Source organism: Neomonachus schauinslandi, chromosome 4 (genome assembly GCF_002201575.2).
Source record: "Neomonachus schauinslandi chromosome 4, ASM220157v2, whole genome shotgun sequence".
Classification (NCBI taxonomy): Eukaryota; Metazoa; Chordata; class Mammalia; order Carnivora; family Phocidae; genus Neomonachus; species Neomonachus schauinslandi.
Window position 1 is genome coordinate 4992725 of NC_058406.1, and position 18525 is coordinate 5011249.

The following is an 18525-nucleotide window of genomic DNA, read 5'->3' on the forward strand; positions in this document are numbered from 1 at the left end:
GCACTTGCGCCTCGAATTCTCAGAGCTCCCACAGTCCTTCCAGGAAACCTGCTTTGACACGCAGAGTCTGGGCCAGTGCGGCAGGGCAGAGCCGTGAAAATCACAGGGCCTTAGCTTTGATGCAAGGCCATCTGCTGACCGCTCATCACAGGTCCCATGGGGGGTACAGCAGAACAGTCTGTGGTTCACAGACTTGGCCACTCATCCCTCTGCTTAAGATACTTCTCTTGTCCACCTGCCCTGGCCTTTTCCACCTGTGATCCCCCAGCCTACTGCTACTCACCCTTTCTGACTCTTCACAAATGTCACCTCCTCTTAAGTGACCTGGTTGACTATCAGCATGAGAAAGAGACTATTCCCTCCCCTGGCCTCCATCACACCTTTTGCACTTCGCATCAGGCCTGTTTTGATCTGTTTTTGTTGGTTTGCTTTTCCCTCTCTCCGCAGGGGAGACTGGGGGACCGTGGAGGACCCAGGCTCAGGACAGGCACAGAGTCGACAGTGGGAACTTGTTTATGGGAGAATCCAGCTCCACACCCTCCTCTTACAACCGAGCCAAGGCCCAGCCCGGCCCTGGGTGCCCTTTATTGGAGGGCCTGGCTGTCATTCCATCTGCCCGGGCACTGCCTCTCACCTGCCCCTGCCCAGAATATTCTGAACAAATGGCCCCTTACGCCTTCATCACTTCAGAGCAGGATTAAATTGTTATCTTCTGGGTGGATTCCCCCTTCCCTTCTATCATCTCTTTGTCTTCTGTCCCCTTTATACCATGACACGTTTTTAAAACTATTCATCTTTGTCATGTGAACATCAGATTCAAGTGTGTGAGATAAACCAGGCACCTAAAAATCTATTTTCACTCTGATTGCCTGTGTGCAGACAATCACCTCCCCAGTGGAGGGGGTGGGCAGGCCACTGGGGGAGCATGGGGGCTGCCGCCATAAGCTAACCCAGCTCTCGGGATTGTAAGTGGCCGTGTGCCATAGACACCCAGTCTGAGGACACAGCGGGTATTGTGCCCGTGTTAGATAAGGCTCTAGGTGGGGAACAGGCGGGGAGTGAGCTTTTCTGCGGTGGCACAGGGGCTCTGGGAGACACTTGCTGACGGATTCAAGCTGGCCCAGATAGAATGGCACATACCCACCTGCAGACATCCCAACTCCCCAAAGTAGAGCCAACATCCCAAAGTCCCAACCCCCATGTGCCATCTTCCCCCAAACCCCGGCTCCCCAGATCCCAGCCATTGGGGTCTCAGGCTCCAAGAGTCTCAGCCAGACGTCTCAGCACTGGATCTCCACTCTCGTTCTCTAGAGTGAATGTTCCATGCTGTCCCACATGGTAGCCTCTAACTACATGTGGCCATTGAGCACTTGAAGTGAGGCTAGTGACTAGGGAAGTGAAGTTTCAACTTTATTTCTTTCTACTGAATTTGAACAGTCCCACATGGCTCATGGCCGCCATATTGGATACCGTCACTCTAGAGGCCTGGCGAACAATGCTGGGGACCCATGGAGTAAGATGCCGGGCTCCTACTTTCCCAGAGAGGGAGGTCAACAGCAAACCTTGGCTTTGGGGTTTCCCTGCTTCTTGTGGGAGGAGGTCCCAGGAAACAGAATGAAATATTTGCTCCAGTGGGGAAATTCCATTGGCAGCCATGGCCACAGAGATGTTTTGCTTCTCTGAGAGAAAGCGCCAACACACCTATGCATCCCCAGTACTGAGCTAGGTGCTTTCAGCTTTCTGTACCTTATCTCACTAAATTCTGCTTAGTTAATAATAAGGTGCTTGACAGGTAGAGGAAGCCATGTTTTCTTTGGGCATCTACTACGTGCCAAGAAGTGCTCTGGTCCACGCACCATCCCTGAGTGCCGGCTAATCACGTATGAGGCATTTAGGCCCAGAAAACAAACAACTACAATTAAGTCCAGTTTGAAGGACATCCGGGTTCTGTGAAAGCTGCTGTGTACGGTGGGGGAGGTTGTGACCTGGCCTGTACTCTCCTGTGTCGTGTGGATTTGTTAAATGAGTAGACTGTTCCTTCCCATTTAGGTCTTTGCTGCTCCCTCTGTGCCCTGCTTAGATATTCACATCACGTGGAAATCAAACTCAGTTTATTGAGCATCTGCTATGTGGAAATCACTGTGGGGAATTTTATAAAAGACGATACAATTCACATTCTTCCTAATCCAGTGGGTCAAGGGTTAGCAAACTATGGCCCACGGGCAAGAGATGGCCCACCACCTATTTTCGTACAGCTTGAGCTAAGAATGGTTTTTATATTTTATAATGGTTGGGGGGAAAAAATCAAAATTAAGAATAATATTCATGACATGTGAAATTATGCACAATTGAAATTACAATATCTGTGATTAAGGTTTTGTGGGAATGCAGCCACACCCATTTGCTTACCCATCATCCAAAGCTAATTTTGCCCTATAAAGGCCCGTCTGACTGACAGGCCAAGAATATTTACTATCTGGCCCTTTACGGAAAGCGCCAGCCCTGTGATATAGGAGACAGGCCCGCAGACGACAGTCACGGTGTGTATCACACCTGGGGCAGAATCCGCAGCCTCATGGCTGCCGGGACCCTGGGAGTCCCTTTCCTAGACGCCTTCCACTGGCCTGGTCAGGAGGGGCTTCCTGGGAGAGGGAGGACCTAGATGCACTCGGGCTGGGTGTTGCACAGGAGTGGGAGCACGGGAGGGAAGTGCGGGAATGGGAGACATAGGTCAGCCTGGGGACAGCGCATCCGTGTTCTGGAGCCCCATCAGAAAGTGGAGGGGACCACAGAGGGTTGAGCCTTTCCTAGGAGGAGAGGGAGGGAGGGAGAGGTGGAGAATTGGCTGGTCACATGAAGCCATTGAGAGCTGGACAGAAAGGAGGGGCACCTGGTGGTGTCCCAGTACTCCAACCAATAAAGCTTTGCTTATCATGCAGAGGTGCTCCCCTCTTTCGCCCACTGAGGCCATCGGGTATTGAGGCCTGTCAGACCGTCTGGCACGTGGGGGGACCCCCAGCAGCTGAGTCTGTTGGGGAGAAATCCTCCAGAGAAGATTTGCAGCCAATGTGCCCCTTCTTTATAGGAAGCGTTTATTTTGAGTTAAAGGGAGTTCCTGTTTACTATTGGTTTCCCTGTAAATTTATCTTTCCTTTTTATTTAAGAAGGGGAAAAAAAAGCCCCATAGTGTCATAAAAGCAATATTGAGTATTTAAGAAAAAAATTCCTCCCTGCTCAGCTGTCATGTTCAAGGGAAGCTGTCAGGCCTTAATCCCGCAAATATAACGAATTTGAAAGTTGTTTCCAGCTAGGAGTGAGGTTCTCCCGAGTTTCCTATAAATAGCTAGTTGCTTTCTATTTTTCTCTCATTGTGTGCATACATAAACAAGGGGCTCACAGCACGCTTTCCTGCACACACCCCATACCTGTGTGCACACACCTCACGCTGACGCACGCACACACAGGTGTATCCACCAGCCCTGGGAAGTGACTCTCCCTCCAAACCACATCATGGCCCCCAAACGAAAAGCTCAACCCACGGAGCCCCGAGGGGAGCCCCAGGCCTGATCAGAAAGCACCAGGAGTTTGTAAAACACAGATCACTACAGATAAACTTGATTGCTTTTTTGATTAGTAGGTAAAAGAATGGGTTTGGTACGCTGCCTCGTGAAATAGTGTGCAGTTAATCCCAGGGGGCTTGGTGAGGACATTGTCATGGACGAAGAGCTGCAAAGTGAGGACATGGGGACAAAGGGACCTGGCAAGAGAGTCTGGGATCAGGGCTGTGGGGCTGGCCAGGGGTGCACCGTGAACGAAAGAGGAGAGGGCCAGGGTGCCAGTCCCAGGGCAAACCAAGCCAGTCACGTGCTGAGCGTAGGCAAGTTCACCCCTGCTCTGACCATTTGAAGGCTTGGCTCTGTGCTGGAGAAGCCAGCCTGGATGGACACCCCCTTCCGGGCTTCTCTGTTGCCTTCCAACGCCGTCCCTATGCCCCGATTGCTGCTTCCAACCCAGACCGAGCACCTTACTCCACCCTGTGTCTCCACTTGGATGTCTTACGAGCTCCTCAACCCCACTGAGCAGAAGTGTGAAATCAACCTCTCCCCCACCAGGCTGCTGCACCCCCAGGGTCTCCTGTCCTGGGGCACGGGACCACTTGCGCCCCCCAACACACACACACCTGTGTGTGCAGCCTGGAGGCCGGGCGTCGTCCTTATACCAGGCAAGCGTGGCCACTTCTCCACACCTGTCCTGCTGCCACCGCCATCCGGGGCCAGTGGGCCTCCGGGCTCACAGGGCTGGCCCCGTGCCCCTCATCTTCCTCAGCTCTGTTCCCCGACCACGCTGTGGTCTCCCGAAAGGCAGATCTGATCATGATGTCCCAGGACAAAGTCAAGCTCCTGGCTGTGGCCCCCACGGCTATTGTGAGCAGACCTGACCTCCCCGACCTGGGCCCTCCCCATGCCTGGCCTTGCCTGTCATACTCTAATCCCTCCCATCATCCTCAAGCCAGCCTCTGTCTCACCTCCCGTCCCCAGCTGCTTTTCCTGCTGCTGGACTGACACTCCTTCCCCCACTCTTCCCTCACTCAACCGTGCTCATCTTAAAGCCCCCAGCCCCTCCGGCCCCCTCTCCCACTGTCCTCTGGGATTCTCCTGGGCATCCCACCTGGGCATCAGCTCTTGACCCTCACAGCCACCCACGAGACAGGAGGAGGAAGGTGCCCTTTTCACAGCCTAGAAGGACAAGGACCCTCCCAGCAGGTCCCCCACCCCAAGTAGGACCTGTTTTTCCAGAAGCCCCTCTTTGCCGACTCCAGCTCACCAAGGGTGGATTGCTGGAAGCTTCCTTCCCCATAAGCACAGTAAACCAGCTACTCAACACAACTCAGAGTTCCCTAAAACTGAAGCTTTGCCCTTTAAGCACTAAATGTGGAGCCATTTTCCAGGATGGTTTTCTAGTACGTGGTTTAAAGACCCGGGCCTTCAGAATACCACAAGCAAAAATGAGATATTTACTGACTTCAGGTCTTTCCAGTACTTTCCTGTGGAGACCGGTGGGGCGGTTGTTAGCCATCTTCATTCAGAGGATATGAGGCTCCCTGCCTCTGGGACTACAGATGGGCAGGGAGCCAGGGGGGTGACCCAGCGTCATGGGGAGGTCATGGGGAGCTAGGCAACATGGGGAGGGGGTCAATGTCCTTGGGCTCCTTGAGTCCTTGGGGCTCTCTGGAGGTTTTTCCTTCCTCCCTGGATGCTATTTGACATGGTTCGCTCTTGCCAGGGGTCTGCTTTTCCTCTCTCCAGCCTTCCTAGATCATGCTTCTCATCTGTGGAGACCAGAGACATCGGATCACCAGGGTGGTTAGAGTCATATCTAAAAACAGAGTGACTAGGTTCTGAGTGAGGCCCTGGGCATTCCTCTGATTCAAATGCATGAGCCTTGTTGTAGAAACAGCGATGTTTCTTCTTATCATCATCCTGCTTATTGGATGGTGCTGGGCAGTTCTGGGCAGGCAGGTTGCCCACAGGTGCTGGGGTGGCTCAGGGGAGAGCGGGCATGTGCTGTCTCCTTCCTGTGGGCTCTCAGAAGGGATACACAGTAGGTGTTGGGCTGCAGCTCAACCCGGGCAGATAAGCAGTGAACGGGGAGGCGGGGGGGCGGGGAATGGAGTTGCCCATCAACCACGTTCTTTTCAAGTTCGAGAAAAAGCAGTGGAAAGAAAAGGAGACAGGTGAAGGGGGGGAAGTCTGCAAACCCTCAAGAGGAACGAACAGTGGGAAAAAGCAGATGTGCAGCCTTTTATTTCAAAGAGACAGGAGAGAGTTCTTCTCTCAACAATTTATGTCTCTCTCCATTTGGCTCATTACACGAGTAAAAGTAATGAAACTGCCCATGAGAATGTGCAAATTCCAAAGGAAAAAAGCTGATTAAAGTTGCAGGTGGGCTGCTCATTCATGGCAAACAAACACTCACAGGAACTGTCCAAACAGGGCTCTCCTTCGGCAAGAAGAAGTGAGTAATCGAAAATAAAAGTAAAAAAAGAAAACGCAGTGTATTCAAAACCAGAAAAGTCAGGAAAGAATATTGCCTTCTTAATAATAAGTACATTTTTGTGGGCAAGAATTGCAAGGAATCGTTTAAATTAATTTCCGCTTTGTTTGGTTGGTTTATACAGGGTTTAGTCCCAGCTGACAGCGATCTGTAAAAGTTCTAACATATTGGAAATCTGATTTTCTTACAGCCAGAATCCCATAGTCCAAACTGATTTCTCTTTCAACTCTGCTAATCAGACAGGCAGGGCTTGAACAGACTCCTAGAAGAACCAGCCCCGGGGGGGGGGGGGGGGCGGGCGGGGATGAGGGCGCTATGGTGAGGTTCGAATGAGCAATGAGAGGTCAAGGGGAGACCTTGCTCATCCTTGGCCTGCGAGGCTCTGGGGCCCTGCCTTCGCCTTCTGCCCCACCGATTCAGGAATGTGTGCTTTGGGAAGCCAGGGCAACTCTGCAGGAGATGGAAAGAGAGCATTCTGGTTTGGAATTGGAGGCTACAAAAGAAAAGGCAAAATCCTGTCCCCCTGAGACTCTCAGAGTTGGGTTTTGAGAGGCACCTGAAGGACCGTTCTCCTTACTGGTCCCTGTTCCCCACCTCCGCCTACAAGCCTGTCCCCACAGTGTCCAGTGCTGTGTGCATATACATGGGGAAGCTCCAGCCACCCGGGTCCAAGTGTCCCTCCTCACTGTCCCCCCCTCCCCACACACCCCCACCTGATTCTCCAGATCCATCTGCCAAAAATGTAGCTTTAACCTTACAACAAACAAAAAATATGAATGAACAAACTAAATAAAAGCCAGCAAGTGGGGTGTGCACGAGGGGCCTCTCAGCCTCTGGAGGTCAGTCCTAGGAGGCGTTGCCCCCCACCCATCCGCCACTAGCTTCAGAGGTCCCGCCAGCCAGGGCTGCCTCGCCTGCCTGGCATGATGCCCTTGACCAGGAAAGATCTGGAGTGTGGTGTGTGTGCGTGAGTGTGCATGTGTGCGTGCGTGCATGTTTGAATCAATTCCAGATACATTCAGACCCTCCCTGTACACCGAGGGGTCTTAACCTAGGCTCTGTGAATGAACTTCAGGGTAACTCCAAGCCCCTATAATTATAGGCAAAATGTATACGTATGTGCATTCCCCTGGTCCCCGGCTTTTCTGGGTTCTCACATGCCTCCAAGGCCCCCCAGAGGGACAGCACCCCAGCTGTCCATCAGTGTCTGCCCGCTAGCCTTTCCCAGCTGTGCTTCTTAGATACGGACCCAGGCCCGGCCCTGGAGCCAGGCCCAGAGGCGTCCGTGCTCAGCCTCCCAGGGCGCCGGCAGTGTCCGTGACCCTTTCTCCTTCCTCCTCTGTTGCGCCGTCTTTCTTCCTTCCTTCCTTCCCTCTTTCCAACTGAATTCTCGTTTTTCCTCTCTCCCTAGTGCTTGTACGGCTGCTATGTCCATTCCTCCATCATCCCCACCTTCCACCGGAGGTGCTACTGGCTCCTTCAGGTAGGTGGCTGGGAGATTCTTCTTCCGTCTCTGGTGCTGGGGAATGTCTGTGGGAGCTGCGCGGGCGTGGGGCTCCTGTGTGCAGCGGCTTGGGGCCGAGGCGCCCCGGCGAGCTTTCCTCGGGGTGTCGGTGTGTGGCTGGCCTGGTGCGTCGTCAGGTGCCAGGAAGGGGAGAAGCCTGGTGGGGGGGCCGGTCTTTCCTGCCCCAGGAGAATAAAGCCCCACCAGGGGCTTCCGGGGTGCCTCAGTTTCCTCTTGATGAGGACAGAAGGAAGGCTGAGCATCCTGCTCCTGACTGCAAATTGCCTGTGGGCTGAGAGCTGCACATTCATTTTCTCTTGCGGGTTAGTCGGTCATTGGCGCTGGTGGAAAATCGGCTCTCGGAGGCACGCCAGTGACAGTCGGATTGATTGGAATGGTTGTTGGGAGAGGAGGAGCCCGCGGCTCTGCAGGAAGGAGCCCGGTAGTCAATTTGTGATGTCTGCCCTGCCGTGGGACGGAGAAGGGGGTGGAGGAGCCCCCAGGCCCCATCAGGGTGGCCTGGCTCTCAGCTCTGTGTCCGGGGTGCTTGTGTGCAGTTGGCTGGGTCAGGCCGGGCTCGGCGTCATGGCCGCCCAGCCTCTCCCCAGCTGGTGGTCATCGGTGGTCATCCTGCCGAGGAGAGGGTGCTCCCGTGTGAGTGGGAAGGTCCGAGGGATCCATCCGCCGGGCTGGACAGGGGTCCTCTGATCTGCAGCCACTCTCTGTGGGCCCCAGCCCCCGTGGGCCAGGCACCACTGCCCCGATTTCCTCCTACTGCCTCTCCCCAGGTCTTGTGGCTTCTAACCTTTCCCGTTGTGGTTCCACTTTCTGCACCCATCGAGGTTCAAGTTAGCCAACCCCTGGGCCCCAGGGGCTGGAGGATCTCCCTGGTTCAGCAGTGCGGTTGGGAGGGGTCTGGCAGATTGGAAAACAAGCTCCCAATGCCACGGCGTGCATTCAGGGAGCAGAGGGCTGCACGTGCCAGAGGGCAGAGGGGCCACTGGTCCCCAGGAAGGTGGCCTGGAAGGCATCTCGGCCCAGAGCCATCTCGGTGTGGACATGGAGGTTCAGCCCAGCCCCTGCCTCCAAGCCCTTGCCCTTCTCCCTTAGTTCCAGAAATAATTGTCTGTGGTTCAGCAAGTTCATTAGCGGATGATGCCTGAGACTGTCCAAGGATGTGCTGATTTGCAAAGACACGGCTTCCCTGACATCTTGCCCTCTTGTCAGTTTCCGGGGTTTGTCTCCCCAGGAGGCTGGCCTAGAAGGACCGGTTTCCTAATTGCTCGGCCTCGCGTTGTTGTGAAAGGGGCCTCCCGCATGGTCATGGGATGATGCTTTTCGTCTTAACGCGAAAGGTTTTCTCTTCTACCTGGCTGCAGGGGTGGAGTGTGGGGCTCCCACCTTGAGAGCAGGGATCGGATGCAGCGGGAGCCTGTCCTTTTGTCCCCGGGGTCATACTCTGGCTGCCGAGAAATCTTTTCACCCTGAGCAGCCTGCAGCCCGGTCAACTCCTTCCCGGGCCTCCAAAGGCCCCAGGGCCCGTTTTGGCTTTTTTCCTTTACTGTTTCATGGCCTATCAAGACACGTCTTGGGCACACTCTCCTGATTCCCGGCCTGACCACTGCCCTCTGTTGCAGCAGTGCCCTGGCCGGCTTCCTGCCAGCCGGCTTCCCCTGCAGCCCAGCTCTCTGCTCCTCAGGGGTGCTCCCTCCTCCAGGCCTGCCCTCCCACACCCACACCTCCTCTTGTCTCCTCACATCCCATCATGGGCTGGTGGCTTTTTAATTCCACTAAATTTACTTTCCTAGAATCAGACACTAGTGGGCAGCCATGGGGTGTGAGCTCATTACCCCTCCAAGCTGGAATCCACTCACTCAGATTGGGCCACTCCTGCCTTGTTTCTGGGGCCGGGAGAGAACTGGGGGTCAGGGAGTGCTGAGGGGGCTGACAGCTGTCCCAGCCCTCCCCTCCCCTGTGCTTTGGTCCTGGCCACTATGTGCTAGAGACATACCTGGGGTGATTCATGGCCGGCTGGGTTTGTGACTTCCAGCTGGCTGGGGACCCCTTCTCCCCAAAGGCCAGTATCACAGGAACTGGTTTCTTAAGGGTAGATCTGGGCCCCCTTATTTTCTCTTTCCAGCCCCAGGGAGTTGTCACTCCAGAGCGTCGCCCTTGTTTCCGTGAGCAGGTGACAGGAGGGGACGTACACAGGGGTGGGGGGTCCTGCTCCCCAGTACGTGCTGGGCAGTAGCAGGTTGAGGAGCGAAGGCCAAAGCAATTAGCAGGGCGCCCGTCCCCCACGAGCCCATGAGCCACTGCGGCAGCCGGCGCTGCTCAGGGCAATTTGTTCCAGTGCTAATTACAACACCAGGATAATGATGGTGTGGCCAGGTTTAATTTCTCTGATATTAAACAGGAAAGAAGCCACGAGACACTGGCCCAGATGGAAATTGGCCCAAGTTTGTCTCTGACACCAATTACCAGGAAAAAGGACTAGGGGGAGTGAAGATGTCAGGGCAGGGGCTGCGGTAGGAGCCAAGGAAGCAGGCCACCCGCAACCCTCCCGGGCTCCTGGGAAGCAGGCCTGGTCCCCTGAAGCCACCAGCTGCTGGCCACGCCCCCTCACAGCAAGCAGGGTGTGAGGGGCTGGGGGACAAGAGGCGAGAGGAAGGGGATTGGAGGGAGCAGGGAGGGGAAGGAGGGCTTCTGGGTAAGGGAGAGTTTGTTCAAGGGGCAGCCCTAAAAGTTTTGGAGTGACCTGGTTTCCAGGGGAGGGAGCTACCTTGCCCTCTCTCCATTGCTAATAAACACTTTAAGATGTGAGCAGGGAGACAAGTGAGGAGCCAGACCCTTCCCCCAGAGTGGAGGGGAGTGAGGCCCCAAGGTTCATAAAGTCATTGTCATGACTGGTGTGCACCACGTGAAGTCATCTGCCCAGCTGGGTCAGGGCCTTTGGGGGATTTGCCCTGGGACCTTGAGAAGCCACGGCCACTGGCTGGGACACCTCCTTGGCCACATCATCTGCACACCAGCCTCCCTGCGTCACAGCTGGCAAGACCCATAGGCTCCCCTGAGCTCAGCCGCTGCATTTCCTAGACAGAGAGGCCCAGAGAGGACAGGGCCAGACGCAGGGTCACCCAGCTGGTCAGCGACGGAGCCGGCTGGGGTCAGGCCTCCTGACTCCTTGCTTCTGCCTCCAAGGGCCTGAACACGGTTTCCCCTGCAGTCGCCCCGACCCTGAGCCTTGCTGAGGGCCGGAGGTCACGTGGCTACTCCCGAGGCGGGGCTGCTCCCAGGGTGAGCCACACGGCAGGGTCTCGGCCTCCGTCCCTGCCGCCCACAGACTCTCCTGCTTGGGAATCTTCTCGCGCTCAGGCACAGGGCCTTCCTGCCGCCTCCCGCATCCCCTTCCTGGGCCCCCACTTTCCATCCATTTGGGCGTTTCTCACCCATCCACAACCCCAAGGAGAACAGGCCCCCTTTCAGGCTAGACTTTCCAGCAGATTCTGTATGGCTCATTTGGAAACTATTTCTGCTTCTAATGAGTGTTTTTCTTTGTGCCCTTGTCCTCTAAAATGCTTAATGAATGTTTTCTGTGCTCCAGTGGAGCAGGGGGTGTGTCCCTGTGTGTCTGCCAACGCCGTTCGGGGGGCTGTTAGGCTGCCGAGACCAGCTCACTGGGGCGGAGGTAGCGAGGAGCTCCTTCCCGGCCCACCCCTGCAGCACGCCCAGAGGCCCGTGGGCTCACGAGCCGCGCTGCGTGAGCACAAGGACTGGGGGCTTCGGGGGTACCCCGGGACTGGGGGTTCCTAGATCGCTGGAGAAGGGTGGGTGTCTGGGTTCCAGCTCTGCCCTGACGACCCTGAGCCTCGGAAGCTGTGACCACACAGCCACCACGGACGCCAAATCCCGGCCAGACAGTGCACGGGATCCTTACCGTGGGCCCCATGTCGCCCAGGAGAAGACCAGGCTGTCCGAAGTCCCATGGTCACCCTCTCTGCCTCCCCGGGCCACCAGCGGCACCCTCTCTTCTAGGGAGCGGCTACAGCCAGCCAGCTTTGGGCCCCCGGCCCCAGGCCTCAGGGCCAGAGAGGAGGCAGCTCCGGGCCTCTCAGGCCCACGCTCTCCGCCTCCTGCCTTCCCCGGAGCTCGGCCAGCCCTGCCGCCCCCCATCGTGGCAGGTGCTGGGGTGCCCTCTGCATGCAGTACCACGGCACGGGGGCCCGCGTGGAGCCAGCCCAGAGGGGTGCAGGGGTGGGGGTACCAGCTCCTGGGGAGCTAGCTCCAGGCTGTCCTGGCCCCACTAGAGCCCCCAGCCCAGGAGCGGAGGGGGGCCTCAGTCACAGGACCTCCTGTCTTCTAGGGGAGGAGGGAGACCCCCGTTCTTGCTTGGGCAGAGCCCCAGCTTCTCCTCACAAGTGCCCGTGAGAACTCTGTTTCCCCACCTGGTGGGCAAGGCCTGGAGGTTGAGCTGAAGTCCTAGATCCCTTTGTCGGGCTGTGGGCCCACAGCTGGTGTTGCCTCCTCAGGAGAGCGCTCCTCCTGCCTGGAGGAGGGGGCTGAAATGGCAGCCGCGGAGAAAAGGCAGGAGCCAGCAGCCTCGCCAGGCTGACCCCGGGCTCCGCAGCGTCTCAGGGCCCCGGAGAAGCACCTTTGCTCACATTCTTGGGACAGTCACAGGGAACAGCTCCCTGACAGCTTCTCCCCCAGATACAGGCCTGGACCCCAGCGTGTTCCGAGGGAGCCCTGCCTTCCTTCGGCCCCGGCCTCCTCACTCAGAGCAAGCTCTGCAGGGTCCCCGAGGGGGTGCACTGAGACCCAGGCATCCCCAGCCAGCAGGGGAGGGGGCAGGGGGCGGACAGGCCTCCTCACCCAGCACTCGAACCACAGCAGCCCTGCGGGTGTGCAATGTGTCCCCATACGTATAGATTTCTCTCCAATACCGGACGGTCTCTGGGCTGCCTCTGGCTCCCCGGCAAGGGTCCACAGATCTCACTGCTACCCGGAAGTGGCAAAGTGGGGGCACGGTTGGGTCGGGGGAGGCATCCTGCAGGGTCACGGAACGTTTGCTCCTGTCCCCAGCACGTCGCCCACATTGCCCTTCGGGGCACCCAAGTGGCCCAGAGTGGGGGAATGAGCACCATCGGCCCTCTGTTTATTTTAACCCCTTGAAATAGTGGGGTTGGGTCCCCCAGGGAAGCACCTGGTAGCTGCGTGCCTCTGGGCAGTTCACCTAATTTCTCTGCGTCCCCGTTTCCTCATCAGGAAGTGGGGACAGTAATAACATCACTGCGCAGGGCTGTCGTCGAGAAATAATACCCTGCTGCGCGGACACACGTAGCCAGCCCCTGGCACGCGGCAAGCGCCTAACAGGGGACAGCTCCGGGTTGGACCTGTAAGCTGGCATCCTGACACCCCTGAGAAGGCTTTGTGACCCCCAGGCCGCATCACCCCTCTATCCTGCACAGCGAGGTGGCAGGGGGCTGGAGCCAGGGCCCCCCAGCACATGAGCTGGTCAGGACCAGCTGGCCAGGGGGAGTCTCCTCCTGCAAGCTCCTTCTGCAGCAGCAGGACACAGAGCGAGACGTGTTCTAGACGTGGTGGCCCTGTTGTCGCTATAAATGTCCCTTGCCTACCCCCGCCCCCCAAAAAAGACTTGAAATCCGTCTGGGGAATGATCAACTTTTTTGCAATTTGTGACCCAAGCACCCCCTACCCGACATCCACTCACTCTTTCTGGAAGTGCGGCCCCACCTGGGACCATGCCCCCAGCCCTCAGGGGTGGCCTGCAGGTGAGCTGGGTCACAGAAGGGACCAGAAGGCCCAACCGGGCACCTGGAGGAGCATATCCACACTCAGCCCTGAGTCTTCAGGCTCATCCCAGTGGTGGGGACATCTCCACTCAGTGAGCTGGACTCCACCAGCAGGCCATCCCCGCGATGCAGGTGACAGTCCAGCAAAAGAGAGATCTTCCTTCTTCCCTCCCTTCCTCCCTTCCTCCCTCCTTCCCACCTTCCCTCCCTCTTTCCTTCCTTCCCTCCCTTCCTCCCTCCTTCCTTCCTTCCCTCCCTCCTTTCTCTCCTTCTTCTTTCCTCCTTCCTTCCCTCCTTCCCTTCCTCTCTCCTCCCTCCTCCCTTCCTTCCTTCCTTCCGTCCTTCTTTCTTTCCCTCACTCTTCCCCCCCTTTCTTTCATCTTGTTTTCTAATGGAAGATATTATAGCTTCATAAAAAATACTCAAGGCTTCTTGCTCAGTAACTGTTTTTATGTGTCATTGGGGTAGACTAGAAGTGGCTGGGAAATAAAGCGTCACGGAGCATGCTCTGTATGTGGTCCCGTGAACGTGTCCTGCGTTACTCAGACTGAGATGCCGTGGGGCTTGCTGTGACGTGCGGCTTTGATGGGGCTTAGAACAATAGGAGGCGTTGTCGGGCTGGCTCTCTGTCCCAATGGGGGCATTTTGACCCACATGCTTCAAGGAAGAGAAGTGAGTTGGTGCCTGAGGGGTCCCTGAGGCCTGGGTCAGTGGGGAGGAGAAGGTGCCTCAGGCAAACCACACCCTCTGGGCTCATCACACAGACACTGACGGAAGCCTGGAGCTCTGCCCAGCCCTGGTGTGCTCCCGTCAGCCACCAGGAGTGCGGGATGTGGCAGATGCCAGGAATGGCCTGGGCCAGGGCCGAGGGTCTTCTGACAGTGCGCGTGGCCCACAGACACCACAGCCAGGCACCAGGTGGCCCTCAGTGCTTGATGGGGACTCTAAGTCCAGTGTCATTTGGTTCTCGCAGCTGCCCTTGAAGAGGAGTCAGGGCTGGGTGAAGTCACCCTGATTTTCCCAGATGAAGAAACTGAGGGTCCAGGAGAATAAGGGACCTCCGAAGACTAGGGCAGACAGGGCTGAGTCCAGGCTCCTTAAACCAGGGATAGAGCACACAGGGGAGGGAGTCACTGGACCCCAAGTATTGGAGAGGCAGGTGAAGGACCCGGAATTTACATGCCGGGGGTGCCTGGCTGGCCCAGTAGGCGGCCCCTGAAGCTGGTCAGGGAGACCTAGAGTGGGCTGGGTGGTCAGGGGAAGCTTCCTGGAGGAGAGGAGGTGCGCTCAGGATGGAAGGAGGTGGGATGTTCTTCCATGCGCTTTCTGACCTGCGGCAGGCATGGGCCTCGGAGCACAGTGACAGGTAAGACTAACAGGGCCGTGTGGGGTCCAGGCTCCACAGGCTACAAACCCACAGGCCAGGCACTGTCCCAGAAGCGCTCAGGACAAGTGTCCCAGGCCCTGGTGTCCGTCAAGTGACTTGGAGGCAGCGTGGGGGCGGCCTGCACCCCCATCTCTGCTCGGGCCCAGGGCAAGAGAGCAGGAGAGACGGAGCAAGAGCATGGGAGCTTGCAGGTTCAATGCTGCCCTGGGGTCCTCCCAGGCTGACGAGAATTACTGTCATTACCGGTATCCGTGAGAGACATAGTAGCCCTGTGCAGCCCGTGATGCCTCTGCCTTGTCATCGCCATGTGGAAGTGCGGCGGGGGCGCGAAGGGAACGTGCCTTACGGGGGCCCAGAGGCCCGTCGGGAAAGAGGAGCTCCCGGCACACAGGTGTGTTGGAAGCGAATTGTCGTGGCAGGCAGAGTCTGGAAAGAAGCTCGAGGTCTGCGGGTAATAGGACAGGGATCCAGAAGGTGTTGGCCCTGAGGGAGAAGTGAGTGGAGGGAGCCCGGTGAAGCAGGGGTGGCGTAGGGGGAGGAGGAGGGGAGAGGGCGGTGTGGCAGGTGCAGGAGCACCCCCCTCCCCCCACCAGGAGAGACGGTAGAGAAGAGGAGGAAGGCCGGGGACAGGGGAACAGAGCAAAGCCCCGTCTTCCAAGCGACCGGGTTCTTTCTCGGGGGAGAGCACAGCAGACGATCGGCGGCAAGCAGGGAAGGCCTCTGGCAGCCGGGGAAGGGGCAGGGGTGGAGAAGGTAGCTCCAGGCTGGGGGGGCAGGGGTGATCAGAGGGCTCCTTCCTGGGCCGCCTCCTTGTGCTGCTTCTATTCTAACTAGCAGCTTCCACTCCGTTCTCCATTAATGTGCCTTGAATAACGTGACGAGAAGATAAGGTAGACACTAGGAATTTAGGGTGCTATGCAAAAATTGCTCAATTCCATTAAGATTTCAGGATGTTTGCCAGGCTGCACAGCAGAGCGGGTATTATTTCCTTCTGAGACATCTTTGCTTGATTGCAATTTATGATGCCAAGGCCTCTGCTGTACCCACCTAAAGCCTCCAGAAAAATATGGCTATCCCCCCAAAGCAGCCATTATTCTCTCTAAGGAAAGTCACTGGGTATTTTCCAGAAGATTCTCTGATCCTGATCCCCTTCTCTGAGGGGGGAGGGAGCAACCTGCAATCAGGTGCCAGCTGCAGGACCCTCACCTTGTAAATCTCAGCTGCCTGGGCGGCCAGAGCCCTCGGGGGAGGCGGGACCCTCTACCCCCACCTGGTGGGCCCAGGCCCCCGGTTTAAATTCAGCTCTGTACTTCCCTAGCCATGGACTCTGGCCAAGTGAATGACCGTCCTTGAATCTTAATTCTCTGTCTGTGAAACAGGCACGAAAGGCCTCTCTCCTGGGGGTCCCTGGGAGGATGGGCTGAGCTAAGGCCCACAAAGGTCTTCACGTCTTGCTTGGCCATGGTGGCTCTGCTCATCGCCCCACCGGGACTATTTCCGGCAGTCTTTGCTCTAGGGGATCGTGTGGGTGGCTGTTGTTGGCGAGGTCTGAGAAGGTCCCCTCCAGACCACCTTTCAAGTGGCAAAATACTAAGGCCCTCCCGTGTGCCTGTGTGGGGACAGGCCCCATTTGCTAATGCACCTGCGGTCTCAGACGGGAGTTTGGTCCTCGCTTAGTGAAAGGGAAGCTCCACACTGTTGCCATCTGTGGGCTGCCCGCCCCCCCCCCCACCCCCGCCACGGTGTCCCCTCGGCTCCCTGCCCCACCGGGACAGGCTGCCATCTATCCAGGCCTGTCCTGCAAAGCCCCCTCTGTCCTTCAGCCCTCCAAGGACCGAGCTGCCTGAACCAGAATGGAAGACAGAGCAAGAAGGAGGTATCGCTCCTTGGAGATGGAAATTATTAATTAGTCTTATTATCCAGGACTTGTCAGTCTCTTAATCCTTCCGTCTGCAGAGGGGTTTATGCCTCCACGGCACATGTTGTCAGCTTGGCTAAGCAATTGCCTTTCATGGAAAAGCAGAACAATGGGCGATACAGTTTGGTTACTATCTTTATTTATCGAGCCAAACAATCCCTGCTCCCCTTCGACAGAGCATCCTTCAAAGACGGGAGGGAGGCAAAAGCTGCTTAGTTTCCCTTCTAGATGGCGTACAATGTGGGGCTTTTGTTTAATTATCCTTTTCATGTAATCTTCAACTGACATTGTGTCCTCAATATCCTAATCTCCTTTGGAGCAAAGGGGAAAGGGTGGTTTCCAAAGCGAAAGACAAAAGTTTGCCTAAAGGAAACACTTTCTATTTTGCCTCTGAAAGAACTCAAAGGGCCAGGAGTGAAATTCAGGTGCAACTTGATAAGAATGAAACGGCAACTGTGAGCCTTCAGTTGACAAGCTCCATGTAGCTCCATGTGTGACCATCAGGTGCTCGCTCAGGCCCCCAGGCGTCCCCAAGCTGGTGAAGCTGGCCTGCCCGGGCAGGTGATAGACTCTGGTCCGTGACATGGCATCATCACTGCTTTTCCTAGCATAAGAGTCCAGTGGTCCTCAGGATGCAGCTACTCCCATGCAAGACACCACACACTCCAGGCGCACAGGTGTGCACAGGTGTGCACAAGTGAACACAGGTATCTTTGCTCCTCACTCCTCCCCTCTCGGTTCTCTTGCTCTCCTCCCTGTAAAGGGCTCTAGGAAGCCCAAAGGAGACTTCTTGCCATCCCCGCCCCCACTCCCAAGCCGGCCAGGACATCCTGAGGGCTTTCCCCTCTCCTGTTCCAGACACACCAGAGTCCTCCTTCGTGATGGGGAATATTGGTGGGGCCCATACCTTCCTGGCCACCTGTCTACTGGGAGATATGGCCATGTTGTCTGCTCTTGCCTAACACAGGCCCGAAGCGAGAGGCACAGCCCAGCAGAGCAGCCCTTACGGAAGTTTCTGGAACCCAGTGGCCTCACAGGGTCCTCGTCCTCAGCAGTCCTACCTGTGTCTTTCTTTGCTCTTCCTGCAGCTCTGCCCTCTTGCTTCTCCCTCACCCCCATCAACTGCTGGCACGTTTCCTGCTTAACAAAATGCTCCCCTTTCCAGCAGGAGTCCTTAGATATGTGCCCCAACCCCGCTCTCCCCTCACACCGCACCTCCTCTCTCCTTCCCTCCGTGCCGCGTGCCATGCCCCTGGCTCACCCACGACCTCCAGATTGTGAAATCCAAAGGTCACGTCACTGCATCCTCTTTCCTGACCTCCAGGCAGCAATTACCAAGTTGGCCATTCCCTCTTTCTGGAATGTTCTCTTCTCCTGCAGCAGGGACCCTCCCCGGCTGTCTCCCCCACTGCCTGTTCTTTGCAGACTCCTCCCCTTCTCTTCCACCCCTCGATGTGGGCTTCCTGGGCCCTCTCCTCTCTGTCTACACTATCTCCCCGAGTTACCTCCCTCACTCTCAGGGCTTCACTCGCCAGCTCTAGGCTGATACCTGCACCCTGACCTCGCCGCTAAGCACCAGAATTCCCATGCAGCCATCCACTCAGCATCCCGCCCAAATGAGGCATCAGCATCCCAGGCTTCCCTTGGCCAAAGCAGAGTCTGACCTCCATGTGCTCACCTTCCCGGTGCGGCCAGAGAGCACTGCTGCCCAGGACGTGAGCCAGGCTTTCTTGATCCCATCTTTTGCCCACTGCCCTCTTCCCCATCAAAAATATGTCTCAACTGTATTCCCTCCTCCTCTCTCCCACAGCTACCAAGTTAAAGCCACAACTCTCTCCTGTATCAGTGC

General features: G+C 56.7%; 1 protein-coding gene across 1 annotated transcript in view; it reads left to right on the forward strand.

Annotated features, from left to right (window-relative positions):
* The window catches only part of CAMTA1 (calmodulin binding transcription activator 1), an 841075-nt gene that overhangs the window by 597801 nt on the left and 224749 nt on the right, over positions 1-18525 (forward strand). The window contains exon 6 of the mRNA XM_044913866.1: positions 7466-7537. Within this exon, the coding sequence (XP_044769801.1) occupies positions 7466-7537 (72 nt within the window). The remainder of the gene's footprint in view (positions 1-7465; positions 7538-18525) is intronic.